This window comes from Paracoccidioides lutzii (genome assembly GCF_000150705.2).
Source record: "Paracoccidioides lutzii Pb01 unplaced genomic scaffold supercont2.2, whole genome shotgun sequence".
In the NCBI taxonomy this organism is placed as follows: domain Eukaryota; kingdom Fungi; phylum Ascomycota; class Eurotiomycetes; order Onygenales; family Ajellomycetaceae; genus Paracoccidioides; species Paracoccidioides lutzii.
Window position 1 is genome coordinate 812199 of NW_015440948.1, and position 18377 is coordinate 830575.

General features: G+C 44.7%; 7 protein-coding genes across 7 annotated transcripts; 3 read left to right on the plus strand and 4 right to left on the minus strand.

Annotated features, from left to right (window-relative positions):
- Positions 1 to 128: 128 nt before the first annotated feature.
- Positions 129 to 1184, minus strand: PAAG_00891 (AT hook motif family protein; the record flags this gene model as incomplete). The annotated part of the gene is made up of 1 exon (XM_002796986.1): positions 129 to 1184. The coding sequence occupies one exon, from the start codon at positions 1182 to 1184 to the stop codon at positions 129 to 131; it is 1056 nt and encodes a 351-aa protein (XP_002797032.1).
- Positions 1185 to 1761: 577 nt separating this feature from the next.
- On the plus strand, positions 1762 to 3829 carry PAAG_00892 (peptide-N4-(N-acetyl-beta-glucosaminyl)asparagine amidase A; the record flags this gene model as incomplete). The annotated part of the gene is made up of 2 exons (XM_015844173.1): positions 1762 to 2110; positions 2235 to 3829. The coding sequence occupies 2 exons, from the start codon at positions 1762 to 1764 to the stop codon at positions 3827 to 3829; spliced, it is 1944 nt and encodes a 647-aa protein (XP_015700954.1).
- A 1723-nt stretch (positions 3830 to 5552) lies between these two features.
- Positions 5553 to 8266, plus strand: PAAG_00893 (hypothetical protein; the record flags this gene model as incomplete). The annotated part of the gene is made up of 3 exons (XM_002796988.2): positions 5553 to 5925; positions 6011 to 6498; positions 6563 to 8266. 3 exons carry the CDS (start codon positions 5553 to 5555, stop codon positions 8264 to 8266), a joined length of 2565 nt encoding a protein of 854 aa, XP_002797034.2.
- Positions 8267 to 9169: 903 nt separating this feature from the next.
- Positions 9170 to 11161, minus strand: PAAG_00894 (major facilitator superfamily transporter; the record flags this gene model as incomplete). The annotated part of the gene is made up of 3 exons (XM_002796989.1): positions 9170 to 10305; positions 10393 to 10720; positions 10832 to 11161. The coding sequence occupies 3 exons, from the start codon at positions 11159 to 11161 to the stop codon at positions 9170 to 9172; spliced, it is 1794 nt and encodes a 597-aa protein (XP_002797035.1).
- A 338-nt stretch (positions 11162 to 11499) lies between these two features.
- Positions 11500 to 11862, minus strand: PAAG_00895 (hypothetical protein; the record flags this gene model as incomplete). The annotated part of the gene is made up of 1 exon (XM_002796990.1): positions 11500 to 11862. One exon carries the CDS (start codon positions 11860 to 11862, stop codon positions 11500 to 11502), a length of 363 nt encoding a protein of 120 aa, XP_002797036.1.
- A 3578-nt stretch (positions 11863 to 15440) lies between these two features.
- On the minus strand, positions 15441 to 16262 carry PAAG_00897 (DNAJ domain-containing protein; the record flags this gene model as incomplete). The annotated part of the gene is made up of 3 exons (XM_002796992.2): positions 15441 to 16011; positions 16096 to 16156; positions 16223 to 16262. 3 exons carry the CDS (start codon positions 16260 to 16262, stop codon positions 15441 to 15443), a joined length of 672 nt encoding a protein of 223 aa, XP_002797038.2.
- Positions 16263 to 17055: 793 nt separating this feature from the next.
- On the plus strand, positions 17056 to 17592 carry PAAG_00898 (hypothetical protein; the record flags this gene model as incomplete). The annotated part of the gene is made up of 1 exon (XM_002796993.2): positions 17056 to 17592. One exon carries the CDS (start codon positions 17056 to 17058, stop codon positions 17590 to 17592), a length of 537 nt encoding a protein of 178 aa, XP_002797039.1.
- Positions 17593 to 18377: the final 785 nt, after the last annotated feature.

Here is an 18377-nt window from a genome sequence, read left to right on the forward strand (position 1 = left end):
CCAGCAAACAGATGAGGTCTTCTGTGCATGCTTGACAAGTAAATATTTTTGGTTCCCCAATAATGTATATTATGAACTCAAACAAAGCACATACCAAGTGTATGCAGTGCAGTTGATAAATGTTCTTTCTAGGCCATAGCCTCCTTGTCATCAGGGCCTCTGATTCTTTTCCTTAGCCCTCGAATCTCATTCTTTTTTGATTCTTTTGCTCCTCGCAATTTGCGCTGTTTTGCCAATGTCTGTTGTCCAAGCGAACCCCCTCCCATAACCTCACAGCATCCTCGCAGAAATGACTCAATCGCAACCAATGGAACCCCATGCCTCATACCTGTCTCCCCGTCCCATGAAGAATGCAATCCAACCAACCCTCCATCCACCACCCGCAAAAGCGGAGCGCCCGAATGACCCCAATAAGTCCAGGCATCATGCTTTAATGTTCCAATTTCTGAATTATCACACAGATCTACACCAGGTGTTGTACCACGCAACGCACCCCGGGATACTTCTATAAGATTATATTCGGTTTTACGGGCAGTTGCGGACTCCAGATCCTCGCTTCCGGGCTGACCGATGCATATGATCGGAGTTTTTACTGTGGATTTACCAGGACAAAGCGTGACAAACGGGAACGAAGCTCCCATTGCAGCACTCCCATCCACATATGCGCCTGCAGCATCAGACTCCGCAGCGACGATCTTCAGAAGAGCAAGGTCCCGCTTCGCGTCCCAAACGCGGCACTCGGCCAGAACAGCCTGCCCGTCGTAAAAAAGCAGCCAGCGTGTTTTGGAAGAAGTACTGTAGTCTTCATACGTGTCGCCGAAACAATGGGCACAGGTAATCACCCAGCCTGCCGGGTCTATACAAACTGCGCTTCCTGCTTCATGCTGTGCAAATATCAGGCTGGCTGCGAGCGCATTTTGGAGATGCGCGTCTGGTAATGATGCGCGGGTACTTGGCGCATCGAGAGATAGGCGGTCTTGTTTTTTGCGAAGGAGTTTTAGATCCGTGGGTGAGAGGTTGGGGAGGTTTGAGCCTCGGGTGATTTTCTCTATTAAATTTTTAGGACTTTGGGGGATTGGGGCGTTGGAAATGCTGATAGATGGGGCAGTACTGGGTATTGATGAGGGGTGGGCTTGTTGCCGTGTGGATGGTCTTAGATTTAGTCTACGTGTGGTACTCGACATAATCGACGATGTTAATGAGATTTCAACGGATGCTCATACTATTTTCCCGATATATATCAGCATTATTTGAGATGTTGCGCTTGACAACCCCTCAAGGATTAGTCAAAATGACAAATAGCAGCCAACAAATCTCCTATTAGGGTTAGGCACCTGGGCAGAAGCCGTTGGGTATGATTAACTCGTTATCAGGTGACTTAACCATGTATATAATCCGGGTCAATTCCAAGTTTTCCAGCGTTGAAGCTTTCATCAAATTGTTCTCCGATATGCCGTACTTATGTACTTCAAGTAAACTTGAAAGTACTAAAAATGGTTTATTGTCTACGATGATTGAGGTTGTTCTGACAAGCACAAGATCTCGGTTTTCAAATTAAACCAACTTTGATAATAACTAGGTTATATCGAACATAGTATCGGTATGTCTACATTTCTGCTTCAATACTAAGAGAATACGTAGCAACTAGGTCTAATTTATACAGAGGTGTGGGTGACGCTAGTGTAAGCGAGAAATAAAAGGAAAGATCAACAGGTCACTCCATACAGGGCAGATCAATATCCATCAATAAAGCCCTTTGCAATGGATATCAATTCACTGCCCTTCCCGAGTGAGAAGGGCACAACGCATCACAACTCTGAAAGCGTGAGCCTCATAACATCGGTTCGAAAGAATGGACCCCGACATTCCAAGGGCACAGTCTGCATTTTCGCGGTATTCCTTGTACTTTTCTATAGATTTATCGTCCTCCCCCACTCAGTGATACCGGGGAAATGGAGTTCTCAGACCAATAGGACACAGCTCCAAGTATTTCAGATATACAAACCACTCCCCGGTGGTCCACCGAACAATGACCCATCAGAGGGATGCAATAGGGAACTTTTATTGATGAAACATGAGTTTGGGTTTAGCTATGGACATCCTTTTGTTGGTAAGTTTTTTTTTTTTTTTTTTTTTTTTTTTTTTTATTTATTTATTTATTTAATTTTTTTTCAAATAATCTAGACCGAGAATGGAAACGTCCAGTGCCAGTTCATTGATATATATCTACAAAGGAAACTATGTGCCTCCTAAGTGCGATTTTGACACTGTGATTATGAACCTGACGGTCACATCCAAAGGTCGCCAGTTTGATAGATTAGCACTTATGTTTCTCGGTGATACTGAGGTTTTCCGCACGTCAACCGCTGAGCCTACGCCAAATGGGATTGTTTGGACATATCTCAAGGACGTGTCCCTTTACAAGGCTCTGTGGATGGAACCTCAAAAACTTATCTTCGATCTCGGGAACCTAATCGATGAAACTTACACAGGTCCCTTTAACGTATCACTGACAGCAGCGTATTCGTTAAGAAATCGTGACATCAGAACGGCAGATGTTATTCTTCCTATTTCCGCACAGCGCTCAGAGGTAGGCTTACCGAGCGCGTTCAACCTTCCAGATAGCAATGCGAGTGTCATACACAGTATACCTGACGATGCCTACCGGGCAGTTGTATCCATATCCGCCTGTGGTCAATCTACTGAGGAATTTTGGTACACGAACGTCCTCTCGTCAGACACTTATACTTTTAATCAAACAACTGGACCTTTATATGGATATTCCCCTTTTCGCGAAGTTCAACTGCTCATCGACGGTCAATTAGCGGGAGTTGTATGGCCCTTCCCAATTATTTTCACGGGAGGGATTGCTCCCGGTTTCTGGAGACCTATTGTCGGGATTGATGCTTTTGATTTGCGAGAGCCAGAGATTGATATTACTCCATTTTTACCTGTATTAGCAGATGGTCAACCGCATTCCTTCAGGATTAATGTTGTTGGTCTAGGGGACGTCAAGGACGGTGAAGCAGAGGTGTCACCACAAGTTGGGTCCTATTGGGTGGTGACCGGGAAGATTTTCATCTATCTCGACGAAGAATCTGCAACGAAGCGAAGTATGATATCTCCACAGGACAACTCTATTCCCGTTGTTTCGACGCAGATGAAATCTAATATCACGCATGAGTGGACGCAGAATCCCCGGACGGGTGCCAATGAAACTCTTTCGTACACAGTCCAAGTATATAGGTCATTATCCGTCATCTCACCTTCCTCATCTTGGACTCAAAACCTCGCATTTTCAAACTCCGGGTCGTTTTCCAAGCGAGGCAGGGCTCAATTAAGTAAGCAGAGGACAGATTCTACATCAAAATCACTTGATTCAGCCTACGGAAGCAACATCACTGTCAGTGAAACAGCCAGCTCTTATCCACTGGAAGTCCACTCAATATATTGGTCCACCACTAGTGGTTTAGAAATCCAAGCTTCTTTATCTCGCGGTTTAAAATTTACATATCAGACTGACCTTGACTATTACTCCCCGTACACTCTCACAACCGGCTCATCGCAATGCGATGCAACGCAGTTTGGCGAGGCGACATATAAATCTATGCATGGCAGATCGTGGTCCACAGGGAACACTACAGAAATTTTCAAAGAAAGCTCTTGGGTGGAAACATACGGCGTACGAGTTAAGGCAATTAATGGCACTGTTATTGACGCACATATACAACCCACATTGTCCTCCCGGCCTCCAGGTCAGGAATTCTCCCCGGGTAGAGACAGCGTTAGGGCGATGCTAGGAAGGGGACCAGGCAGAAGCAAACCTTGAGTTTCCTTATATGGGGTTACGCAAGTGGAACTCAAGGCAGAACGCTTGGTTGTCCGTCCTGGGTGTTGACAGTATTGAGATCCGTTGAAACCCGGACTCTGCTACACTACATTAACGTAAATGAAGTCATCGATCGTCATCTCAATGATGCTCATCACTTTTCTTGACTTTTCTCCTTCCTTCAGAGCAAGCAGGCATACGTTTGTCGAGGTGCACTCCCGCCTCTAAGGGCAATATTACCTTTTTATTAGTTAGTTAACTATTTAATTACCATTACAAATGAACACACAAACTCTAATGAAGAAGCTCAGGATAGCGCTGCTTATGCAGGTCGGCGAAAATGATTGGATTTTTGACCGGTGACAAGAGCCCGCTTCGGAACTGGGGAAAAGAGGCTAAACGACTAACTCCGGAAAAATTGGCATGTGGGTGGGTTCCAGTAATCCTTTGAAACCTTCCCAGGGTTCTTGTGGTCGGGACACGCGGTCATATCTCAGATGTCTAGGAAGAGTGCTTTCTTCGGCATATATGGAACAATAGTGGAGAATTCATTCGTTCGCATGTTTCAATTTCCAGCAAAACGACCTCGTGAACGGACTAAAATATCCCGAGTCACAAAAGCAAATCGAAATTTTCGGCGAGTTTTGCCTCGTTCGCATCATCATTTCACTTGAGCCGGTAAGGCGGCCCACTCCTCAGAATCTATCGCCGTGCTTCAAATGCGGACTCTATGATTGGTAAATACGGATGGTGCTCTATTACCATTTCTACCGCAATGGCAATTTGAACCGTTGAGCAAACCAATTTTCTATCATCCAAGACTACTTTCGCTGGGCAAGTGACATATATTTTCAAAGTTCACACCGCCGCAGGAAAGCTCTTTTATCTAGCAACACAGGATAAGTTTTGCCCTTAGGACTTTTCCTGCACTTGGTGGATTTGCCTTCCGGAACAACAGGAATCAGCCATTGGCCGCTCTGAGACTTTTATGAAAACTGGCCGTTCAGCTGTTTGCAGGGCTTTCGTCGAGACACCAGCCCCACATATCTTGGCGGGAAAATCACAGGGGAGGAGGCTTGTTCGATTTACACTCTCAACTCTGGAAGAAAAAAACTTATTTTGCTCCAGGCCTTCTCAAAAAAAAGGATCATAATACTCCTTTTCTCCCTGTGGTACTCGTGTGTGCGGGAATGATAATACAGCTGTTGAAATCTGGAGTTTTGACACATTTTCTTCCCCACAGCCCTCTCACCTTCGAATTGAGTAGCACGAAGTTAGTAACTACAGGCTATCATTGGACAAATCAATCTTCGGACTTTAATCTTCCCATCCTTTTGATGGAATCGCGCCAACTACAAGTAGCGAGAACTCATGGCCCTGCTTGGTCGCACACCAAATTTACTGCGTGCTCGGATCTCGGTCATAAATCCTGACATTTATCGCCACTAGGGGATTACCAACCAACCAGCCAGGCTAAGCCAGCCGGGTGAATTTGACCTTCTTCCCGTGTCAGGCCAATCATTGTGAGGATCCACGGAGTCAAGGCGCAGCACGCCATGAGAGCGAATTACGGGGTTAAAAAGCAGGCTAAAAAAACCCCCCGCCATCAATCCCTTTAGTCGAAGAGCTCTGTGCTTCCCCAGTCCCTTGTGTTATGGGAGGAAACAGAAAACATCAACCATTTCCGTCAGCTCATTTCATTTCGATCATATCCCAGGCTGCTATGGAGACAATAACTACTGCGCCGAATGCACATCTGCAAAGGAAAAGAAAGGCTGATGACAATGGTCATCTTAACACTAAAAAGCCAGCTCAAAAGAGAGCTTCAGCAGCATGCCGCAGCTGTCGTGCTCGGAAAGTTCGTTGTGATGTGCTCATAAAAAACATCCCTTGCACGAATTGCCGCTTGGATGGAGGAGAATGCGCCATTGCAGAGAGCAAGCGGACAAAATTCGCTCGCACGGCGGATGGCACAACGCTCCTTACTGGCCAGCTGCAGAGAGATGCGGATGGCAAGGGTTGGAATGCAGGGAATACGATGCCAAGCGAGGAACTCATCAAAATACCGGAGTGTGGGAGTGTTGAGCAAAGTCATGGTACGCAGACCCTCTATTTCCACATTCGAGGAATCAGCTTCAAAAACTGCAGAGACAGTATTTCGATGGCTGACTGTATGTTAAGCTCAAGAGTTTGATACCAATGTGTGTGAATTTCAACAGCAATCTACACCCGATCCAATCCTTGCGCATGACATGGTATTGTCAAACATGTTCTCCATCATGCGCCAGCTCTTTGGCCCTATCCCCGATCCTGTCAATAAACACATGGAAATTGAGCTTCCCCGATACATCAAACATTATCCTACGCAACTTGAGCCGGACGATTTGAAATACCTTCAAACAAAAGGAGCGTTTAGAATACCTCATTTCGCGCTACGAAACGAGTTACTTAAAAACTTTATCAATTATGTCCATGTCTACATGCCCTTTCTTGACCTCGAAGACTTTCTTCAAACCATCTATGAGAACAATGGAAGAAAGCAGATAAGTTTGCTGCTTTTCCAGGCAGTGATGTTTGCCGGAACAGCTTTCGTTGACATGAAACACCTGCGCATGGCAGGATATCAATCTAGAAGAGAAGCGCGGAAGGCTTTCTTTCAGAGAGTAAGGGTAAGTTCGGTCGTTGTTGTCAATTATTGTGCTGTAAGGCTTAAAGCTAATAAGTTTACGCCAGGCTCTCTATGACCTCGACTATGAAGATGACCAAATCGTTGTCATTCAAGTTTTATTGCTTATGAGTTATTGGTTTGAAACTCCCCATGACCAAAAAGATAGCTGGCACTGGACAGGTATCAGTCTAGCCTTATCGAGGCTCAACGGGTTACATCTTGATATAACTACGTCAGGAATGGACACCAAGACAAGGCGTGTTTGGAGACGTATCTGGTGGACCTTATACAGTCGAGACAAGACGATTGCGCTTGGGACGAGGCGTCCTACCAGAATCAGAGCGGATGAGCATGACGTGGAGATGGTCAGCACCGGTGATTTTGAATTTCGATCATTTCCGGCCCATCTCCAGCAGATGATTGGCGGCAGCGAAATCCTAAGCAGCCCGGATTATCAAAGAAAACTAGTTCTTATGTTCATCGAAAAGATAAAGCTATGTTGCCATCTGCAGCAGGTACTCTCCGTACAGTATCGCATCCTCCGTCACAAGACAAGAGGCGGGAAAATGGTACTCGTTCCGAAGAGAGAGTCAGTGGATATCTCCCAAATAAAACACCATGATGAGGTTCTGGACGAATGGTTTGCCGACATACCTGAAGAAACAAGATACTCTCCACGATTTGGTTGCGAATTATCTGAAGGAGAGGAAGTACTCCACCTTCACCGTGGAATGCTCAAATTACTCTATCTAGCTACACGCAGTACATTGCATCTCCCACAGATCATACGAGGCCTCCCAAACACACTGCTGTCTTGCGAATTACAGCAAGGGTCTCTCGAAAAAGTTCGACAAACCGCAGCAGAAATTACTTCCATAGCTCAAGACCTTCACCATCTAAATCTAACCCGATACCTTCCATCAAATGGTACCACACCACTTCTTTCCGCCGTCGCAACCCACGTCATGGACTTAGCATCACCGAGCCCTGGGATAAAAGCAAACAGTTTGAACAGACTGCAGCAATGTCTGCAGACCCTCCTGCGTCTCCGGGAAATCTATCCGGCGGCGGACGCTCTCACCAACTCGTTGGAAAAGATCATGGGAGTCATGGGTATGCAACAGTTGTACACTTGCAAGCCATGGACACAAGGCGAAGTTTTGTCGTCAGACTATTATTACCGTGCCAGCGTTGAGAGGGACCGTTACGGCCCCATGTCCTCGCCAAAGCCGTGTCCGCCTAGCTTAATGATTTTGGATTCTATTGCGAAGCACCCATTAGTGAGAGAGGGGAGCAGCGTTTCAGAGTCAGAGAGTGGGAATGAAAACGAAAGTGTGAATAGGTATTTGAATGAGTATGAGGATGAAGCAATGAACACGAATGCTGATGGGGATGTCACATCCCCTCCCGGTCACAGCAATTCGGAAAATTTTAGTGAATTCTCCACGGAGCAAACGACCCCATTGCAGAATTCGACGGAATTGGAACTGGAGCCTGAATCCAAGGCCATATTGGACAATTTGGACATCGCAAACCTCGAGGAATTTGAAGGAGGATCGTTTGAGAGCATGCTGGAAGAATTTGCAGGGCATTATGGTATATTTGAGACAGGCTGTATGATGGAAGGGAATGGGGTTGATGCCACATCTTGGGATAATAGTGACGGGGGTATGGGCGATCAGAGCAAGGGGGATGATGAGAAAGATGAAATGAATGATCATATTCCTGTGGATGAGAAGATGAATGAGAAATTCAATGCTGCGGTGTAACATGAAATCTCTTTGGTTGGGATAGATACAGACATGCGTATATACGGTCTGAGACGTAGCTACCATTTCCAATATCACTATTTATGACACATTACTCCGTATATGAATTAATTTATTGTTTGCTTTTTTCAACTTGTTTTCACCTTTCGACGAAATAGAGTAAGACTAGCTGTACATATGTTTTTCTTGCAGCGCTTGGTTCGACCAAGAGGAGGACATAACTCCGCATCCATCGTTACGAAGTTAATCTAACATAAAACTCTAAATTAAATACTTATATAGATGATTATATGGATGGTTTGCTTCATTTAAATCCTTTAACTTTAAGAGATATATCTGATACTTAATTAGGACCAATTGCTTTAAGTTCCTTTACTGTAATAATACCTGCGTTGTCTTGAGTCTTGAATATTATTAAAACAATGCCTTATTATACTATCAAGAACTCCATTTTTTTTTTTAGCAGCAGCTTCCAATGAAGCATCTGCCATTCCAGAGGGAAGACATAGAAAAACTCTATCTAGACCAACTTCTCTATCCCACAAGAATAGGAAATGGAATATTCGTGCAGGAGATCTTCCACATCTCCTGACAGTTTTTTTGTTACCGTCTCGGGTACCAAGGTAATAGCGGATGGTTCAACTTGAACAAACAACCGTATAACATGCTAGGGATTGAAGAGGAGAGGGTGGCCAGCAGCCAAAATTGGATACATAGTACAGGGTTGGCTGGCACAAGGAATTAGTAAAATAATGAGTTTACTCAATAAGGGAACAAAAACGAAATGGCTATATATAAGATAGCAAGGGAATGTGACGGCGGGTGCGAATGCCAAGGAGGGATTTCAAAATTTAGTAGTAACAACAACTAATGAAATTATTCAATGAAGAGCACAGGACATTTCTAAGCAGCAGCCGCCACAGAATCGAGTTTCTTCGCCTTTACGCTCTTCCATTCAATACCAAACGCCCCAAGAAGGCCTATCGCCGACATCGCAACCGAGGCAGTCCACGTATCCGTCAGCGCATTATTATAAACAACACGCACGGCTTCGAGAAATTCCTGAGGAATGACTTTCTGCAGCGACGTAGCGCCTTCCCGCAAAACGGTGGATGGGCTCACAGTGGGTGCAGCGCGGGATATACCGTTAAAAAGTTTATTGGTAAAAATATTCTGGGCGATTGAGACGAAGATCGCGCCACCAAGTAGTTGGCAAAAGAGCACAACGACGATTCCAATGGCGACATCTTCCAGGCTCAGGACCACTTGCGGTACAAGAATGGGTAGTTGGAAAGCGAGACCAATCCCAGCGCCATAGATGACTTGATAGCCGATCCATTTCTGGTGGCCGGTTGTCGGAGTAAAGGTTGTGAGGAGGCCGGCACCGACAGAGGCGATGATCGCCGATAAGTAGAAGAACGGGGCATAGTATCCTATAGCAGATATGAAAGCACCACATATGATTGAAAAAACAACCATAGAGAGGACTATCGGGATAGTCATGACGCCGGACTTTGTTGCAGAGACGCCTTTGATCGCCTGGAACCAGATGGGAACATAGTAGACCAAGATGAAAAAGGAGGAGCCTACCGTAAAGGCGAAGAAGGTTGCAAAGGGCATGGTTCGTTGACGTAGGATGCGTGGTGGAATCGTTGCATTATCTTCGGCCCATACCTGGATGACGACAAATATCGCCATTAGAACGCCGAAGAGGACGAAGAGGGCAATTATACGGCCGCTGTTCCAGGGATATTTGGTACCTCCCCATTGGAGTGCGAGGAGGAGGCAGACGACACCGGGCATGAATGCTGTTGTTCCCCAGGGGTCCAGCTGCATTATCTGCTCTTTCCAGGATTCTGGTTTCTTCAAGGTCTGCTTGGGTGGAGCGAGAAATATAGCAACAGCTAAAACAGTAATGGCACCAATTGGGAGATTGATGTAGAAACACCATCGCCAAGAGACACGATCGGTGAAAGCACCACCCATCAATGGTCCAGCAACTGACGCAATACCATACATGGAACCTAGTAGGCCATTGTCTAAATCGACGGGTTAGAAAGATCATGATGGAAACAACAAAATACCAAGGCTGAACTATTCGAGAGAGAAACAGGAGAAGAGCATACACAGAGGCCGTTGTTCCAATCGGATGGAATAAGTGATGATAACTATAGCACCACTGAAAATTCCTGCCGATCCAAGTCCAGCAATGGCACGACCCACAATCAAGGCCTCAGAGTTTGGGGCAGCGCCGCAGATAGTTGATCCGATCTCGAAAATAATAATTGCAGCCAAGAAAACCAATTTAACCGGGTAGAAAGTGTAGAGTTTTCCGAAAATCAATTGAAAAGCGCACGTTGTTAGCAAGTAAGCACTTCCATACCACCCGACATCGTCGAGAGCTCTAAAATGGTCTGTGATCTTGGGAATAGCGGTAGCAATAATGGTGTTGTCCTGCACAGATTGTGGAAATGGAAATTTCAGGTAAATTAATATTTTGTGTTCCACTGCATATACTGTAGCTACATATAACAAGGAGTTTAAATAAAGAGTGTTCACGCTTACCAGTGCAACGAGAAGAGAAGAAAGGCACAAGCCAACAACGACAATAAAGAGCGGATAGCCTCGGAGGTAGACTATCCCATCATTTCCAGTTCCCTCTGGTTTGTCCGTTTTCTCCGCTTGCGAATCCGGAGTTTCGAGGGCTGTTTTCTCGGGTCGAACTGGTGATGTCTGTGAAGTAGACGTTGGATCCTGCAAAGGTTCCTCTCTATTCTCCGGCTCGATAGTTGAACCGGGTTTGCTTAGGGCTGAAATGGAAGTAGAAGCAGATGCATTATTGGCACCTGTGGTTGGTTTCGGGTCTCGTGAAGAGAGAGAATTCACAGGCTTCATGGTTATCTTTTTAAAAACGATATAGCCTTTTGTTGTGTGAGCAGGGAGGCTGATGCTAACAGGGAGGCCCTTCCACTATTGACGCTATATTATAAAACAATGGGGAGGCTCAAGGACTTCTAGAATAACCACGAAACATTCTCAGGGGGGGAAATAAAATAAAATATAAAACGAGTCAAGCTTAGCTCTCAGGTGCCTGAGTGGTGTAAATGGGAAGAAACTCAGAAAGCAGATAAAAAGATCAAACTCCCTGAGCCACAAAGGGGGAAATTGACGAAATATAACAATGGCATGTGGGGTCCCGATGAGATTATTTCGCGGGAAAAAGCAGAACGGAGCTAAGGAAAAGGATTTAAGAGATCAATATGAGCCAGTGATGCAAGGATATGATACAAAGGATATTTGGGATTGATTTCAAGATCAGGTGCACAACCCTCCGACTCCAATCTTAAGCCCAGCAAATCTCCAGCACAACCGTCAGATGTTGGTCCCGAAGATTCTCTGCGCTTATCAACAGTCACAGGCTTCAGCGAGGAGAAGAATCGGTATTTTACACATCCAAGGCAGGAAAATAAAACATCAACTTGTCCTCGGGTCCGCCGGAGCCAGGAGGAATCCTGGGGTGCGAGATAGATGTCGGTCGCTTGCGGGAGTTGAATTTCCTCGCATCCAGTTGGTTCTCCAACCTCCGATGCCGCCATGCTGGTTTTCGTGTTTTGGCTGTGACAAACAGCAAGAAAGAAAGAGAAAAAAAAAAAAAAAAAAAAAAAAAAAGCAAATCCACAAGTGAGAAACACGCTTCAAACCATCCTGGACACAAACCTGGGAACCATTCCCAGTAGGTAGATGGATTCATACCTTAAACCCCGATGCCGACTGAGGCTGAACTTTTCTCGTCCACAGCGAGGGGTGCAGTGGATCTGCTTGGAACCATGCCCTTTGGCAAAAGGGAGGCCTGCAGTCTGTAGCCCAAAATCCGCTGTTATCTGTTATCAAGCTCACTCTTACATTGCATGATGGTCCTCGACCCTGCGAAGGGTGGAGTAAGTGATTAACACAGCCAAACAGGGAGAAGCTGACAGCAGGTGTTGATATAGTTACAACAAAAGCCATGCAATTTCATTGTTTTTGTCTAGTCAGTAATTAACACAGCAAAGAGGGTCAAGGAACGGCACTCCAGTGCCGTCCGCTGCATGCAGATGCTGACAGCTGGTGTTGATATACAACAAAAGCCATGCAATTTCATTGTTTTGTCTCCACCGGGAAACAGATTAACATGACCGACCACTAAACGAGCCGAGATTTTCACCAAAACTAGCTTCAACCCCCCCATTTCGCAACGCTTCACAATGGCCAAGGAGGATTCAATTCAGTTTGCAATTGCAGATTTGAAGTTGCAAAAGGTCAAAAATATGTTGCAACTGCTAGGAAATTCAGAATCAACAAGGAAACACTGCGCCAGTGGTATATTGGAACCCAACTATTGCAAAATGAAGCTGCCTCACACCATAAGAAGAAGATCTCAAATCCGCAGGAAGAGCAGCTGCTTCTTCATATAGAGAAGCTGGCAGCTCACAGATTTGCTCCTACACCCCAAATCATTCAGAATCTCATTTCAGAGATTACAAAAGAGCCAGTTGGAGTCAACTGGGTGAAGCACTTCACAAAACAGCATTCAAAACAGATCAAATCTCTATATATCCACAATATAGATTATAAGCACAAGGTTGCAGATAATTCTTCCCACTTTGAACACTATTTTAAGCTGGTATTTTGACTGTTTTATTGTGTTGTGTTGGCTATAGATCTTTGCTAACAAATTGACTGCTCATCTATATAGTTGACTGAGAAGATTGAAAAACATGATATTGAGCCTGGAAACATCTACAATTTTGATGAAAAAGACTTTCTAATTGGAATTGGTCAAGCTACTAAGTGTATTGCATCACTTCATTTGCTCAAGCCGAAGCAAATGACAGCAGTTCAAGATGATAGCTGTGAATTCATCTCTCTACTAGCTGCAATTTGTGCTGATGGAACAGCACTCCCACCCACTCTCATATATAAGAGTGATTCTCACAATATGCTGAATACTTGGATGGAGGATCTTGACAAGAAGAATATGACTTATTTCACAGTCAGCAGCAACAGCTGGAGCAATGGTGAATATGAGCTCATCAGGCTGGAACAGATATTCAACCTCTTTACAAAGCAGAAAGCTGACTGGGAAAGACATCTTCTTATTCTAGATGAGCATTCATCTCATGTAAACATGAGATTCATTGAATTTGCAGATAAAAATCAAATTCTACTGGCGGTCCTATCATCTCATTCAACTCATCAGCTGCAATCATTGAATATAGGATTATTTGGCCCCCTAGCCAGCACCTACATACAGGAGTCAAATAAAATACTCTTCAGCTCCTATGGCTTTGTTCACCTTATTAAACAAAGCTTTTATGTGATTTTCAAATCTGTGTGAAGCCAGTCCTTTATTTCTAAGAATATTGAATCTGCCTTTGCTGCTGCTGGTGTATATTCTTTGAATTCTAAGTCTATTCTTCAGCAAATTCAAAAATCAGCAAGATCTTCAGATGAAAAAGAGTCTTCTACACCACTGTCTACCTGAGCTTTGCAGTCTAATCTTCAAAGAATTCAAATTCAGTAAAGTCAACTGACTGATAAGCTTGAGAAGGTTTTTCATGCTAGTGAGAAGCTAGTCTTTCAAAATGAGATTCTCTCACATGAAAATAAGGCTCTCACTGAGGTGTTAAGCTTGGAAAAGAAGCGCTGGCGGCATGGCAAAGGACTAGGTCTATTTGACTCTGAGAAGTCAGGTCAAGCACAGTTCTATTCACTCATCAAAGTTCAGCAGGCTCATGAAGCTCTGCAGACTGCAGAGAAAGTAAAAACTGAGAAGATTGCTCAAGCAGCTCAGAAATGACTTCAATGTGAAATTCAAAAGACTCACATAGCTGAGGTAGCTCAAAGAAAGCAGCTTGAGCAGCAGGCAGCTTTGGAAGCTTCACACAAGGCCAAAGAAGATGAAAAAGCATGAAAAAAAATTGAATGTGAGGCTCAGAGAGAAGCTAGGGCAGCAAAGAAGCTGCAGCTTCTAGCAGAGAAGGAAGAACATGCTCATATGAATTCATGTGGAAAAATGCAGATTGAGCAGCGCTGCTACACCTGCTGCAAGGCACTGGCAGAAGCAGTCTAGCATGCTGGTTTCTGATCTCCCTGGCCCTATACAACCTTTCTATTCAGGAAATAAGGTCAGCCTCAGTGTCTCAAAGCCTCAAAATCCTAATTCCACCATACTGTCAAATCCTCCTACTCCTCAAATTGATCTGCTGTCTCCACCACATGTTTCCTGAAGTGGCCAAATTTGCAAGCCATCAACACGTCTATTTATTTGAACCACCAAAAATATATGTAATTAGGAAATCATTCTATTAATATCTTTAATATCTTTAATTAAATAATTTGTGGTTGTGAGGATATTCGATTTCCAACGTAGTGCGGTGTTTTCGAATCCCTGGCTCGTTTAGTGGTCCGGCTCGTTTAGTGGTCGGTCACGTTACTAAGCTCAAAACCCTAGTTAGTTAGTTAACTACTTGTTAGTTCTCACATCCGTTTACAGTACGAATAATATCAAAGTCAATTTACGTAGTAATTAGACATATTCGTCTTGAAGAAGCGGTCTTTTCTTCTCTTTTCTTTTCTTTCTCTTATTTTTTGTTTGTATAAAATACAACTGAAAGCACACAGTACTCCGAGCTGCGTTCCTACGGTACGGAGATTTTGTTAGACTATTTCCGATAACTTTATTACTCCGAGGTCAATTCAATCAATCCATGCATTGTCAGCTCGGGAGCGAAACCTGCTAATTGGCTTCATAATATAATCTCCCTGTCAAATACTACGTGTGCACGGTTAGAGAGCATAAGGACAAGCCTTTAAGCCATCCAGAATTTCTAAATGTACGATCTATTCTTTCCTGCTCTGCAGCCTGTAGACGTCTATCTCCATACAGATATTGGTGATGTTTTTTATCACTGTGAAATATGTTCTTAAGGAGGACTATAACTGTCTACATAATATCCGGATATCGAACGGACAAATCAAGTAACCAATGTCAAGAACCAATGTTGAAAGAATATACCTACCTAGGTATCCTTAAAAACCAGTAACTCACAAAATGCTTCATAACGACCCAAGCCATCCCGCAGGCTTAAACTCGACAACCTTCAACCCAAGAACATTCCATCAGTCCTCAAATTCATGAAACGGCAGACCTCAAAACCCTCGCCGCCAATTCCCCCAAAAACTTCGCCTTATCTTCCCCCGGCAACGCCTGAAAAACCTCGTAAACGCTCTTCCCTTTAGAATCCCTTATAGCACCCAACCTATTCCCTGCAACAGCACCTGCCAAAGCCCCGGGGAAATTTGCAATAATAAACCCAAGCGCTGCCCCACTAAGCCCGCCCACAATAGCCCAAAAGCTGCCCGTCGGCCTCGTACCTCCATTCAATGTATCCTCTTCTGAAAGACCTTCCTCGCGCAGCATTTCTTCGAACATGGTGCCAAACTGGTCGGAGGCGAAGGAAGCGGACTCTGTTTCCGGGCCTGGGGAATAGGAGGGTTGCGGACGGGACTTTCTCTGTTCCCCTGGCTGTTTTTGCTGCTGCTGCTGCTGTTGTTGCCGTTGGCGTTCGTTGTCATATTGGCGACGGCGGGTGGGGTCTGAGAGGACGTAGTATGCTTCGTTGACTTGTTTAAAGGTTTCTTCGCGGGAGGGGCGTTCGGGGGAGTTGGTGGGGACGCGGTCTGGATGGGATTTTAGAGCGGTGCTATATACAAATTCCCATCAGTTGAATTTGGTGGGGGAGAATTTTCCCACTTTACAAGGGGTAAGTTTCAGGGCTACGACGAACCGTTTATAGGCAACGCGGATCTGTTGTTCTGTGGCTGAGGGATCTATCTCTAGGATTTTATCTGATGTGATGGTAAGTAGTAGGTAAATTTTAAAGGGTAAAAGTAATAAAATACAAGGGAACATACAATAGTCTAGTCCTGGAAGTTGTTGGATAATCATCAGCATCTGAAAATGTAAAAATATCAGGTGAGTTCCTTACCTGCCATTATGAGTCGGCCCAACTTCCAGAGAGCGACTATACATCAAGCAGATAATAGGCAATATAAACAACAAATTTCGAAAATATATTATATATATAGTAGACCACACTAAGACTTAATATATGGCGTTGAAGATATTGCTTAGTGTTTACCAACCCCAGAAAGGTCCATCCATTTGTGTTCGGGTTGAATATATCTTGGTTGGACGATGACGTATGGCCTTGGCATAAATCACATGAGAACCTTAATTTTAAAATTACCACGTGATTACTCTAACTTCATTTAAATAAGCGCTAACTATCATAGGACTAGCTGATATATCCACTAGCCAGCCTCGCCATAAACACTTGAACCAACTCGACAGACGAACATGAGGAGATATATACTCCATGTTATTGCATGTCAATACTCAATACCATCGGCTAACTATCAATTGGCTTTTCTTCTCTTTAACAGCCGCCTAGTTGATGGTATGGACAGAGAAATCAAGATAGGCTCCTTCCAGACTCCATCTCCAGCCCCCTGAATTGCGCCAAGTCACCAGCGGGTCCTCCACTTCAGCCATACACAAGCGGTTCCATATCAAACCCGATTTATATTTCAAGATTTCAATTCCGCTGCATGAGAACCAGGCTATCCGTTCTAGTCAGCTAACCTAATCCAACTGCACCTGCAGCCTCGATTACCTGCATAAAAACCCCATTCCAATACCACCACAAATAACTAAACCAGCAGTTCTTCTCCCCCCTGACGAAACAATGAGTTGGCTCTACCCCTTCAGCGGGCTCAATCGCAGCAACAGCCGTGGCAGTACCAGCAGTCACCGCCTCCAGCACAGTCGGGACAGACACTCAACTACCTCCCGCCACCACCGCAACAGCACCACCTCCTCCCTCTTCAGTATAGGCGGACACGCTAACCGCTCAACACCCTCAATCTTCTCAATTGGCAGCCAGGCCTCGTCCTCATCGCGCCGCGCCAAGCCCCGTTTGGGTTTTGTATGGCGCGTGCTACGCAAGATCAGACGACTGTTCCGCGACATCCTGCACTATGCGCGCCGGCGGCCTCTCAAGGTGTTTCTGCTGGTTATCGTGCCGTTGATTACGGGCGGGGTGCTGCAGAAGCTGTTGTCTGTGGTTGGAATACGGCTGCCGCCCTCCTTGGGAGGGGGAGGGGGTTACAAAGAACGTAATAACGTGGGTGGGTTGAATTCAGTTCTTGGAGGTGGGGGAGGCTGGGGTGGGGTGGGTGACAGTGTGGGTGGGTTGGTGTCGTTGGCCAAGATGTTTGTGTAAACGGGTTCCGGAGTGTGGGGATGCACATTTGGGAATTTGGGACAAAGAGGCATATTAGCTTCCGGGAGTGGCCCGCTGAGAGGGCCCGCAGATTGTACACTTATGCTGTGTATGAATATACGTACATGTACATGTATGTACTTTGGATCTGACGGAAGGGGATTTGGGAGAACCTACCCGTTTTTCCACAAAGTCTTCGCCGCATCAAGACTGTTTTTATGGCTTTTTTTATGCTGGCAATTTTTTATTTTGTACGTTTTTGGTTGTCTGTTTTTGGTGTAATTTTCATGAAACGAATTTATGACATGCCAAAGAATTGATGACAACATGAAATGAAAACTAGATATTTCTATGTGTAATGTCCTGCTAGGAGCTTGACAAGGGCAGCAAACCAGCCGGTCAACACCAGCCAAGCGTCTCCTGCGTACGGAGTATAGCATCAGAGAATGTATATTTATTTATTTATTTATTTGATATTGTATCTCCTATTCCTCTTTATTTTCTGCTTCACTTACATGCGTTTCTTTCCTTCTTCCCATCCACAGCGATAGAGACAAAATTAAAAAGTAAACAATTGATTCGCCATTTAACGACCCAGTTTTCATACCCAAGGCAGATACAGAGGGATATCTATAGCTTGATTGTACATGGAGAAAGAAGAATATATAAAACGTAGCAAAACGTATAATACAGATCTCCCTATTTTTATCAAAGGCATTGCCTCATATCAGATTGGAACCAAGAAGAAAAGGAACAAAAAGATGGCTAGACGGGTCTGCGCAGAA